The 13,025-nt window shown below is 50.3% G+C and overlaps 1 protein-coding gene across 2 annotated transcripts in view; it reads left to right on the plus strand.

Annotated features, from left to right (window-relative positions):
- STPG4 (sperm-tail PG-rich repeat containing 4) overlaps positions 1-10,960 on the plus strand; it is a 43,404-nt gene extending 32,444 nt beyond the window's left edge. Inside the window, exons 6-7 of one of the 2 annotated variants that reach the window (XM_049695751.1) lie at positions 4,090-4,194; positions 10,533-10,960. In XM_049695751.1, coding sequence (XP_049551708.1) covers positions 4,090-4,194; positions 10,533-10,583 — 156 coding nt within the window. In that variant the 3' untranslated portion in view covers positions 10,584-10,960. Of the gene's footprint in view, positions 1-4,089; positions 4,195-6,818; positions 6,958-10,532 lie in introns of those variants that run through there. The other variant, XM_049695750.1, reaches the window with a different exon arrangement.
- Positions 10,961-13,025: the final 2,065 nt, after the last annotated feature.

A 13,025-nucleotide genomic window follows, 5' to 3' on the forward strand; every position in this document is an offset into this window, starting at 1 on the left:
ACACGAAATCGTGGGATAATTTCATCTACTCTCACACAGTCTTTCAGAGGCACCTGGCACCTCTCAGTTCCTGAGCGGTGTTGTGTAGATAAGCCAGTCCCATCCTCTCAGCCCCGGAGGAGGAGTGTGTTCAGTGGCAGGTGAGGGGGTGGCAAGGCTTTTACCAAAGGCCTACAACGGTACTGAGCATTATTGCACATTAGGGGTTGGAACCAAATTGGTCAAGAAGGCCAAGGTGGAGGCTATGGTATGTCTTCATGGTACGACACGGTCCCAGGAGCGCTCCAGAAAAATGAGTGAGACCCATGCATTCCGAGTCCTTTGCAGTAAGTGGAAAACTCCAGCTCTTTGTAACATCCCACTGAGATCAAACTTACGTAGCACAGGCCAGGTACACCAAGGACCTGGTTTGGAATCTTGAAGCCATGCAGCTAGCTCTGCCCTCCCTCAGCACCATGGTAGCTCCTCACATCTCCATTTCTTCTTTTTTGGTGTTTCTGTTTGCCTGTGTCCCTCACTGGACCATAAACTCCTCTAGGTCGATTATCGTATTTTATTCATCATCAAATACTATCATACATAAAATACCGTGTAATCCCTTAAGGTTAAGATTGTCCTCAAGTGGAAACTCAATTAGATAAGACTTTTTCCAAGGCAAGAGGAAGATACGATCATCTTACCAGGAGTGTTGAGGTGTAATCACGCCCTGAATCGAGGAAGGGGAGCTATAAAAGGTTCCTGTCATTTCTTTTGGCAGCAGGTTCTGGGATTCTAGGAAGGTGATAGTTCTGTTCTCCCTTGGCACCAGATGTCAACGGTCTCTGAAAAGTTTAGTTTGGGAAACCCAGAGTTGCCAAAGCATGGCCCTGATGATAGGAAGGTTTAAGAAATGGTCCATTCAATTTGTGCAAGAGGTGCTTAGCACTGCTTGATGAACCTGGGTGCCACCCTTCACCCACACATCGTACGTAATGTGGTCCACAGTTCTGGATCATGCTCAGAGATCGCCAGCAAACCAGAGAGCAGAATCCCCAACTTCAGGGAGGAGTAGGACACAGTTAAATGTCCTTCTTTTTTTTTTTTTAAAATCGATATATAGTTGATGTACAATATTATATAAGTTACAGATGTACAGTATAGTGATTTACAATTTTTAAAGGGTAGTTATTATAAAATATTGGTCATATTCCCTGTGTGGTACAATATATCCTTGTAGCTTATTTTATACATAATAGTTTGTACCTCTTAATCTCCTATCCCTGTATTACCCCTCCCTGTTCTCCTTGTTTTAAACGCCCCTCTCGTTGAACCAGGTCCATTTCTCAACACACATTCAGAGGCATCCTGGACCAAGTCCCCTTCCCTCCTTTCAGCTCTGCCCACTTGCCATCCTTGGTTAGGGCAGAATCGGGGACTCTGCTGGAGCTGCTTCCCGCCCATTGCAGGGCCCTGGCCTGGCCATTACTTCTCACTTAGAGCAGGGTTCCTGTGGCTTCTGGAATAAGAACTTGGGCCCATATCCACTTCCTTAATGTTCCCCACTTAAAAGATCGCATGTAACACATGGGGGGCAAATAGCATTTAGTAATTTCTTTATGCCCTAAGTCTCAGGCCCTTTGATTCAGATGACCAGGCACATGCAGGGAGGCTGCTGGATGGCATAGGCACACAGCAGGGCTTCGCCAGGCCTGGCACCTGGCCTCCCAAGCAGCTCATGACTTGGAAGCTTAGAAGTGAAACCACATGAGGCTTGCGGGGAAAGGGTGCAGGTCACAGCATTTCTTAGCCATCCTGCAGACAGCTAGGCTGTCGTAGGCGGAGAGTCAGTGGTAGCACCCTCAGCAGCATCTTTTGCCCCAGCTACCGCTTTGGCTTGAGAGCTTACATTTCTTACGGCCAAACCAAAGGGACTTTATGCAAACCGTTCCTGTCCAGATTTCCCTGCCTTTCTATGCCTGTGTTCTTATCGTGGCGTGGACTTCTCCAGTGGGAGTGCAGAGGTTGGTCACGTCGTACGGAGAGACTTGCCCTGACAGCGGTCTTTGTCCCATGGATGCATCAGGTTGAAAACACTGCTGTTTTCATCTCTCTGCCACGAACTGTAAAATGACGAGGCGCATCCCTTGTTTATCAGATTTGTGCTTGGCTGATAATAACAGACTTCATTCGTGGTGGATAATTGAGAATGGCAGCCCAAATTACGCTGCTCTGCCACCCAAAGGAGAACAGGGTTTTGAAAGCCTTGCCCTTAACCCCTGAGAAGGGGCTGCAGCTGGTGCTTGTTCAGCCAAAGCCATTGAGCTACCTTGTGGCTCAGCCTCGTATGTTACAGGATCTTACAGGAACATTTCTGTTCTAACCTTACTGCTCATTTTCTTTCTTTCCCTACCCCCTTCTTCACTTACCCAATTTCCATATTCATTTATCTATACATTAGGTATAATTTTTTTTCATATTTCAAGAGTACTTAAGTCCATCATAAAAAAATTAGAAATTGCCAATAAGCAAAAAAAAAAGTTTCTTTTTACTCAACACGGCGCCACCTGGAGAAAACTACTGTCAGTGAACATTCCATTTCCAGTTTTTTTATGCACACTTTTTAAAGCTTGCATTGTTAACGATATTTGGGAATAGTGTTTATGTCCCTAAAAATTCATCAACCTGGATGGCTGGATGGAAGAATCACAATTTATTTAACCAGGCACACGTCTTTTAGAAACAATGTTATAGTGAATGTCTCTGTGGCCAAATGTTTGCACGCATCCTCAATTGTTTTCTTAGGAAGAATTCCTAAAAATGGAATTGATGGGTCAAAATGATAAATATATATTGTCTTTAACTTTGTACTGTAGAAAGTTTAAAAATATATACCACATAGACAGAACCCCCATGTACCCATTCGAAAGTGACCAGCTCCTGGCCAGTCCATACCCCACCCACTTCCCCTAGTTCCTGTGTTGTTTAGAAACAGATCCAAGACATCATGCCAGAAAGACTCTTTTCTGTCAAATAGCACAGGTATTTGAAAATGGGAGAGGAAAAGAAGTGAATTGCTAGAAAATAAAGAAAGGTTAAAATTTTGTCTATGTTATCAACGGTGCTGTTTGGGCTGTGTTCATTTTCCTGCCATACCTGGGCTCAGGACTCATTATCTGTCTTCTGGGTTCCCGCAGCAATCTTGTAACCAGACTCCTTTCTTCTTTCTCTCCCTTTGGATAGGTATATCTGTTTTTAAGATGTTTCATAGCTTGCCAAATTGTGTGCTTCAGAGAGGCTAATCAAATTAATACTCCCACCAGAGTCATATAGGAGTGTCCACGCTGTGGATAAAGTTTTCCTCCCTCCTTTCCTCCCTCCCTCCCTCCCTTCCTCCTTCCCTCTCTTCCTTCCTCCCTCCCTCCCTCTCTTCCTCCCTCCCTCCCTCTCTTTCTTTCCTGGCCCCCACAAAAGTATCTCTTTGTTTTAATTACACCTTATTTGGTTATTAATGACCTTAAAGCCCGCCCCAGCCCCCAGTTTCCTCACTGCATTTCCTCTTTGTGAATTGCCTTTTGCTAACTTTTCTTTAGAGGTGTTTGTCTTTTTAAAATTGTATTCATGCATTTCTGTTAACCTCATAGCATTGTATCAACACTTAGGTCAGTGAATTGCTGTGAATACTTTTTTTTTTTTTTGGACTAAGAGAACATGTACTGCATTTATATGAAAGAATGAGCATGTTTTATAAAGCTAACAGCTCAGAGCAGCAAGTCACCGTCAACAGAGGGACAAGAATGATGTGAGGCCTGCAGGGGTGGGCAGGGGGCCTGGGAGAGAAGAGGGCATCCAGGCAGGGACAGGGGAGACTTTCACAGGTCACCTAACTCCAGTCTTCACAGTCATCCATGAGGCAGGTAAAGCAGGTATTATTCCCATTCACAGTGGCCTGTGCCAGGGCACACCTTAATAAGATCTTCCGAGCCCCAATCCAGGGATTTTTCTACCCTATCACACTGATTCATATGCTTATTCATAAAAGGCAAATATAGCATCAAAATATATCTGATATCACTATTTATGAAACACTTAAAAAAATTTTTTTTTCTACAGCGTGAAGGCCCAGGACCAGGTCGTTATGACTTGAAAATACCTTCAGTAAGTTCTGTTACTTCCTGTTTTCAATCCAGAGTACCTCGATTCTTGCCGGCCTGTTCAGTAAGTATCCTAAAAGACAGATGTGGTTGTAGGTTTTGTGGCTGGTGGGTGGGTGGGGAGTGGGCATTGGGGGTCGGATGGGGGTAGCAGAGTTATATACAATTCTAGTATATATACACTAAAATTGCTTCTCAGGGCAGCAAAGGGCATAGAGCTTCCTCGGCAAGCCCTCGGCCAGCTTCAGGCTCAGAGTGACTCCAGACCTGAAGGCCGTGGCTGAATTATGGGTCCAGTTGCGAACAGCCAGCACAGTAATTAGCCATCGGTGTTATGTCCTGGATGCTCTGGGGGGAAACTCCTTTAACGCATTGAAGCCAGCAGTGGGCACAGGCTGCCCCCGCCCATCCAGAACTGCCATTCTTTGTGTATGTGTCTTCTGGGAACAAAAAGTCACAGCAGAAACATTATGATTGAACCAAAGGGCACCATTAAAGCCTGAGCCATCATCCTGCCCCCAAGGACTCGGGACAGACAGGGAAGAGGCTCACGTTCCTGGAGATACACAAAGAAGGTGGATTCTGGGAGTGTGCGAGAGCCTCTGAGGCCTAGAGAAGACCAAGAAAGATGGCAAAAGCATAACATGGAGCTTATGAAAGTGGCTAGGGCTGTTGTTCGTTTGATGCTAAAAGTTTGAATTCTCTTGGCCTTGTTGTTCCTAGCCAGCACCTCAGTCTGAAAGTCCCCCAAGCTCAGTGGTTTGTAGCCTCATTGGACATGGTTAGGAAGACAGAAACACGAATTCTGCTCATGAGAAAACAGCACCACCCCGGGGTGGGGGGCGAACAAGGAGGGTGGGAGGAGCTGGGGCGGTGGGCAGGAGGCCGCTGCCTGCAGGTCACCTCCCCCAGCACCCCCTGGGTTGTCCCAGGCCATCTCGCTGCAGAGCTGCCAGCTGCGGTGCTACAGTGTGGCAGCAGTGTGGTCTTTCTCTGGAGGAATACTGGGGAGGCCCCACCAATAATATTAAAAACACACCAACAGCAGGAGGCTAATGGATCCCTTCAGCGGGTCCTCACATCCTAGTGGCATTATCATGACCCAAACACAGATTTTTGTCAGAGCTCACAGCTCCTCAGGAAGTTGGAGTCATGCTAACCAAACTCCAGGGAGACTGATGGAGAAGCCGGAAGGTGTGGTATTCATTTACAAGTGTCCGGCAAGGGGGCTGGTGTCTGGGGCCGCTGCTCTGTGGAGCGTCTCCCCTTGTAGGAAACTCGGAAGGAAGCCAACGACAATCAGAAATTTGCTTGGTGACAGTGGAATCAGGGCTGGGGGACGGAGCCGGATGTTCTCAAGGTCTGAGAACCACACCCAGTAGCCTCCTGAGGGGTGGCCTTGCGAGGCCCAGGCCCACGAACCTCCTGTTTGGGGACTGGCCTTCCAGGACTCCACACGCATGCTGCTTCCTCATTAAGAGCACTAATAAAGGCTTCAGCTTCCTTTGACGTCTGGCCAGGAGTTGATTAGATTTCCAGGCTGCTCCCCTGCTTTTGGCAAGGAAAACATCCTGTCTAAAGCAGCGTCTGCAGGCAGCTGATCTCATCCACTCTGGGCTGACGCTCTAGTAATCCTGTTTCCACTCTCACTGTTTCCTGAAGAGATAACAAACTGCAAGGAAGGATGGCAATGACAAGCAGGTGATGATAGGGGATAATAATAGCGGTGGTGGCTAGCGTGTGGAGCAGTACTTGCTGCCAGCCTGGGGGTGCTGTCTGTCTTTGGGGGCCCCCAGTGAACCTCAAAACCTCATTTGCTGGGTGAGGCGTGGGAAACACGTGGCCCAGGGTCATATTGAGCCATTGGTGGTAGGACTAGGACTCAAACCCAGCCCCGTCTGACATTAAAACCCTTCCCTTAACGGTACCCAGAGACACCAGTGTGTCGCTAAGATAAAATATTGGGGCATTCAAGAATGTGTGGGTGCACCTCAGCATGGGCAACACTGACTTCAGAAATCAAAGTCTTCGTCTATGAGAATGACATTCATTTATATCTTATCACTACAGAAGAGAAGCTTTGTTTAAATAATTGGCTAAATAATTTTTCAAGAATTTCATCAAAATGAAAACATGGCTTTTCAAAATTAGAACTCGTCAGTCCCTTGAGAATACATCCCTCTGAGCCCGAGGTCCACAGCCCCTGGTAGTGAAGCACCTTACTCTATTACACTGGGGGAAACGATGGAAACACACGAGTTTGGGCTTTTGAGGTCAACCACCCAGGTTCAGAATCCATCCTCTCCAACCCATTACCACTAGACTGAGGTCATTGAGGGCGGAGGGCAGGGGGAGACGCTGGCATCCCCAGGGACAGGGGGTGCCCTGGAGAAAGCGTGCCTTGACGTGAGGGTGGGATGTGAGCCCGCCTCCCCTGGGCTGTCACTTGCTTGTCCTCTCTTCTCTCAGCACCTCTGCAGCCTTGGGGAGAGCCGTGGACAGGATCAGGTCTCAGCCCCTAGGACAGGCTCCAATTCCAGGGTGCACAGGCCCCAGCCCTGGCCACCGTGGCCCTCATCTCCCTCCGTGGGGACTTGCCAGCCACGTCTGAGCGCACAGCCAGGCTCAGGAGGCTTCAGGTTCTGGCGTCACTATCTCATCACTCCCTGTTTTCTGTTGTGTTTTCAGAAAACGCCAGGCCCAGGAGCATACACATCTTCAGCACAATTCCCCAAGCAGCCCCGGACCGTAGCCAAAATGGGCCGAGGACATAGCCTTTTCTTCAACAACACAATTGGCTTTTAAAATAAACCCATCTTGACCCTAAGCGACTTTGAGTTTTAGTAAGTTCTTATGTTTAGAAAACTCTATTTTGTCTCTTCTTTAGGAGGGTTTGACCACAGACCATAATCGGTGGCCTGCGGGGACCACCCAGCCCGCTTATCTGGAATAGTCCCAGCAAAATGTCCAGTTCACGTGCAGAAGTTTCCTGGTTTGAACAATCAGTTATATGTTCCCTCTGTGTGTTGTCAGAGGGTGTATCCCCAGAGGCTGTGCCCCTGGGCTGCTCTCACAGCACCTGGACGGGCCCTGATATGTCAGATGGGCTCTGTGTGACCTTAGGCTCTCTAGCTGGGTCTCCACTGCACTGGGGTTATCATGCCTCACAGACTCATGGAGACTTTCTCGGGGGGTCGGCACTCAGCCAAGGCCAACCCGAGCTTGACGGGATCCCAACAGATGGTTCTTTCTCTTTCTCAACTCCCTGAAGAGAACAATATTGATTCAACCCGACGAGCATTTGTAGTTTCAAGTCAACAGAAATATTTTGAGGATCTGCTCCGTGTCAGGTGCTGTGCTGGGGTTAGGGAGTGGAGGTTGAAACAAAGATGAACAAGGCATGTGACCGAGTTTAGGGAGGGTTGGAGGGGAGACAAGGCCAGAAAGGTAGTTTGGAATAGTTCCCGGCTTGAGGAAGGCTTTGAAACCCATGCCAAGAGCCTCCTTCCGGTCACCTTGTGTGTGCAGCTCAGAGGTGGCCGTCATGTGGATGGCAGCTCCACCAGCAAGACAGGCCCTAGTCTCGGGAAACTGCGAGATCACCACGCCCGGCGCGTGGAGGAGCAAATTCTGACAACAAAGGCCACAACAGGCGCTCAGAGCAGGGACAGGGCAGCACGGCCCGAGCGGGGAAGGACAGCCGGGTGCAGGAGGCAGCTTGGCTGGTACCCAAGGGACCAGGAGGCTGAGATAGGCAGAGAGGAGAGGGAGGAAGATGGAGGGCAAGGAACCCCGTTTGGGCGAAAAGCAGGAAGAAACATTTGCTGGAGGGGAACAGAGGGAGCCTGGCCCAACTAGAGTGGAGGGTGCAGATGGGGGCGGGAGGGGGCTTGGGCAACACCCAGACCACAGGCCAAGCAGTCAGTCCTACTCTGGGAGCTCCAGCCAGACGGACCCTACGCTGGACAGCCAGGGTCTCATGAAGGATGGGCAGACTAGAGTCATTAATCAATAATAGGAAGGAATCTTTTTCTTTTTAACTAAAAGAAAGAAGAAAACCTAATATAAATCCCTATATTTTATTATATTAAAAAAAAACCCCAGCTCTCTTCTCTAGTCATATAAACACCATTATAAAGCAGGCATTGGGCTCAAGGAAGGGGAGGTCATCATCTCCCTGGGTTTATCCACGTCTCACATTTGTGGAAGAAACTCCCTGCACTGTGTTCCTTCAGAGCAGAAAACGGCCCCTTGGAAGATGAGGCAGATGCCTCAGGGGTGGCAGCTCCTGTCCCACTCTGATCAGCAGATGGCTGCAGGGCAGATAGGTGGGTCAAAGGCCCCTGCAGGATCAGAAGGTAATGCTGGCAGTTCTGACAGAGCGTGTTTCTCTAGGAAGCAGTGTGTCGGGTTGTGCCTGGCACTCAGGGCAGCAGTTCTAGAGAGAGGGAGGTGAGAGGCGGTCACATGTCTTGGGGCTCGTGGGTGGAAGGTTAGGGGAAGCCCTCACACTGGCAAGGGCAGGAGGGAGCTTGTGTTGCAGGCATGTGGGGTATCTCCCCGACAGCAGTGTGAACCAGGGGCGGGCAGGAACCGCCTGTCTCTCCCTCTGTCTCCCCTCTGCTTCTCCCTCAGGCCAGCCTCTTCCCATGCTTAGGGTCTAATGCAGCCTTCCCCTCCCATCATTTCCTGAGCCCACGCCCTAAAGAACGTAAACAGCCCCTCCTGGTTCCAGTATCAGGTTCCCAGGAGAGAGAATCCAGTTGGCCAGCTTGGGTCAGGGGTCCACCCTTAGGCCCTGCAGCTGTGGCCAGGAGGGCCTAGACCCTTGGTGCAGACATAGCTGCAGGGGCCAGCTGTGCCGGGATGGAGGGCAGCTCCACTGTGTTCTAGAAGAGAATGAAGACCCTTTCAGAATAAGGAGAGGGCGTCTCCTGCCTGGCCTGCAAGAAGGGGGCTTGGGAGGCCTGCAGAGACGTCACCTGGAGGTGGAACCGCTGGAGAACACTCTGCAGGGCCACCCTTGAGTCTCCAGTCCATGCACTAACTTTGCCCTTCTCCTGTGACTCCTGTCTTCTTTCTGCAGCTGGGGGTACCCCAGCCCTGTCCTCCTTTCCAGTCTTGCCACCTGCCCATAATGCAGCCTCCCCCTCCTCTGTGTCTCCTCTGTGGTGATGTGACGGAGGCTTTTCCCTAGGTGCTAGCAGAGGGGCTGGCAGGCACCAGGTGGCGAGGAGAGCAGTGTTTTGCTTCTCTTCTTTGACATATTCCAGCATTTTTTATAGTAGCTCATACAGGTAGGGAGAGGCTTTTCCAAATAGACCAGAGGGATTCTGGATGGCTTTTTCCTGCCACAAGCCTAAAAACTGGGACAATGTTGGAAGAGCAAGGCCTCCTTCTGTCCTTTCCAACATGGACAGACTGGACAGACTGGGGCTGACTTTGAGCTTGAGCTTTGAGCTTGGGATATAAACACCTAGCAGCTACTGCTGTTGTATGCATCCAGTGACAGGTCCCAACTGACTTAGAAAAGCCAAGAGCCGGCAGATGGAAGGGAATGTGGTGTTTATCCTACGTCCCGAGGGGCCTTCCTTGCAGGGTCCCTCCTCCATCCCCCATGGACCGCTGTGACACTGGCTTCTCGAGGTCTGGCCCTGGCTTCCCTGAGTATCCTGCTGTTCCTCTCCCCTCCCCCACCCCCACGCCAACTGCCCTCTGAATTTGGCTTCAACCAAAGCGAATGGTTTTCCTGGCTGCAAATATCTTCTGCTGTTGCCATGTGAAATTCCCTCTGCGTTAAGTCAGAGCATGTCAAAAGTCGCAGCACTCGTGGGGACAGCTTGTCCTCCCCCCCGCATCTCTCTCCCTCCTTCCTCACCCCCACTGGCCCCCCCCCCCCGTTGCTTTCTGGACCCACAGGGGACACCTTGCAGACCTGGAGACCTAGGGCCATAGGTTGCTCAGGTGATCGGCCCGGCCTCCAGCGTCACCTCTCACCCGCTCGGTGCCACCCGCCTCGAAGCAGCACACAGCTGCCTGGACTCCGGTCCCTGCGGCTAGGATTACTTTGAAAGGCTTATTATCTTGAAAACACTTTCTACAAGTTCAGAATCAGTTGTTCTAAGCTGCATTTTAGAATGCCCGGGGGAGACTTTACAAAGCTCAGGGCCTGGCAGCGCCCAAACAGATCACATCAAACTCTCTTGGGTAGGACTCAGGCCCAGGATTTTTCTAATGTGCCTCCGCGTCCCACCCCCCCACCCCAGGTGATTGCAATGATCAGCGAAGGCTGAGAACAGCTGCTGAGATGGCGTGAAGGCACCAATCACCGATAACTCTGGGCGGGGCCACAGGTAGTTCCCCCCACCCCTGAAGGTTTAAGAAGACTTCCCGTTGCCCTAGGAAGTCACGCTCCAGCTAAGAAGAGGTTGGTCCGTGTTACCATCTGGCTGAGTCCTAAGGAAAGAGGATGGCGCCGGGCCGGATGGTCTGAGCGAAGTAAGTTCCTGGAACGTTGCCGGTGGAGGTCATTCTGCGTGGAGAGGTCAGCAGGGCCCTTGAACTCAGGCACCTCTCGCCAGCCTGACTCTTGGCGGGGCTTCTCACAGATCTTTGGCTTTGGCCAAGGGCGGGGCTGCAGGCATACAGAGCCTGCCAGGCCCAAAGGGAGGGGTTTGGGTTCCGGTTTCAAGGCCGCAGGGACCGGGTGGGCTTGTGGGCGCCAGTGCCAGAGACCCAGACGCTGGTCCGGCTTGCCAACCGTCTCCCCAGAGAAGGGGCGACTCTGGATGGCAGGAAGAGCCAAGGCTGACGGAGGCCTGGATGTTGGGGGTGGCGAGTAGGCGGGTGGGGGGGGGCGGGGAGGGCGGACACAAGGAGGAGGAGCCAGAGGAAGGGGAGGCCGGGGGGGGGGGGGGGGGGGTGGACGCGTGGAGGATGTCTCCCAGCAGGTGCTTCGCGTTGCCTTGTTGACAGCACCCTTAGCTCTATTAGAGCCCAGAAAAGTGTGTCACCCTTTTGAAGAGAGATAGGGGCTCAGAGAGGCCCATCAGGGGAGGGAGGTGGCAATGTGGCTGCTTTGGGTCGGAGTGTGGCTTAGTCCCTGAGAAGTGTAGGCAGGAAGGGAGCTCAGGCCCAGTGACACTGCATCTCTGGTCAGCAGAGTGGGCTCCGGGGGATGGGGGTGGGGAGCCAGGGAACTGAGCGACCTGGGCGGGGGCAGGGTTGGATGGCAAAGCAGTGCACTGGAGCTGTGCAGGTCACAAACAGAGCTCTGGGCTTGCTGAGGGCTGGCCTTTGTCCCCTCACCCCCTTTCTGAAGTCCCAGAGCTCAGAGGTCCTGCATGGTGACTGAGGGCCATCACAGAGCAAGGAAGTTGCTGGAGCTTCTCTTATTCATCAGGACCAGAGGGGACGCTTGGAAACACGCCAGGCAGGGTCACAGCTGTTGAGGCTTCTAATCCCCAACCCGTCCTGGGCTGGGCATGGGAGCTGGACTGCAGAGAACCTGTGTGCCCGCGGTAGCTCACTGTGGAAACTGACCATCTGTTAGTTTCCCATGGCCGCTGTAACAAATTTCCATAGACTTTGGTGCTTAAAACAACACAAATTTATTCTTACAGTTCAGGAGGTCAGGGGTCCCCAAATCAGTCTCACTGGGCTAAAGTCAAGGTGCTGGCAGGCTGGTTCCAGAAGGAGTCTCTTTCTGGAAGCTCTGAGAGGAGAATATTTTCTTCTCTTCTTTAGCTTCTAGAGACCACCTGCACTCTGTTGCTCACGGCCGCTTCCTCAAATCACTGCAAACTCCTGCTCCCACAATCACATCCACTCCTGACTCTGACCCACCTGGTTTCCTCTCCTCTTGTAAGGATCCTTATTATATTGGGCCCACCTGGATACTCTCCCCATCTCAAGACCCTTAACTTAATCACGTTTGCAAAGTCCCTTTACCATGTGAAAGAACATATGCTAAGGTTCTGGGGATTAGACAGGGACACCTTCGGGAGGGCATTATTCAGTATTCCACACCATCTATCGAACTTGTAGCTGGGGGGATGTGAGGCATCCTTTTGCCTGAAATGCTGCTCTCCCGTGGCCCTTCTTGCGCTATCTTCGCCTTCCCCAGTCTTCCCCAAGCTGGTTGGTGCTTCTCCTAAGGGCTCCAGTAGTCCCCAGATCCTTGCCTGAGGCCAGCGTTGGATTGTAGGCTCTGAGATCATAGAGTTGGGATCTACTGGGGCATTGGTGAATTTGCCGGTGCCTAGTACAGTGTTAGCAGATACCCACTGAATACTATATTTTACTGAGGTATAGTTGATACAACATTATGTAAGTTTCAGGTGTAAAACATAATGATTTACAATTTTAAAGGTTATACTCCATTAATAGCTATTATAAAATATTGGCTATATTCCCTGTGTTGTACAATATATGCTTGTAGCTTATTTATTTTATACACGGTAGTTTGTACCTCTTAGTCCTCTATGCCTATCTTGCCCCTTTCCTCTCCCCACTGGTAACCACTAGTTCATTCTCTATATCTGTAAATCTGTTTATTTTTTTGTTATATGCACTAGTTTGTATTCGTTTTTGGATTCCACATATAAGTGATATCATACAGTATTTGTCTTTCTCTGTCTGACATATTTCACTGAGCATAATACCCTCCAGGTCCATCCATGTTGTTGCAAATGGCAAAATTTCACTTTTTTATGGCCGAGTAGTATTCTGTTGTGTATATATGTGCCACATCTTCTTTATCCTTTCATCTGTTGATGGACACTTAGGTTGCTTCCATATCTTGGCACTTGTAAATAATGCTGCTATGAACATTGGAGTGCATTTATCTTTTGGAATTAGTGTTTTTGTTTTTTATTTTTCTTTTTGGATATATAT

This window comes from Orcinus orca, chromosome 13 (genome assembly GCF_937001465.1).
Source record: "Orcinus orca chromosome 13, mOrcOrc1.1, whole genome shotgun sequence".
NCBI lineage: Eukaryota > Metazoa > Chordata > Mammalia > Artiodactyla > Delphinidae > Orcinus > Orcinus orca.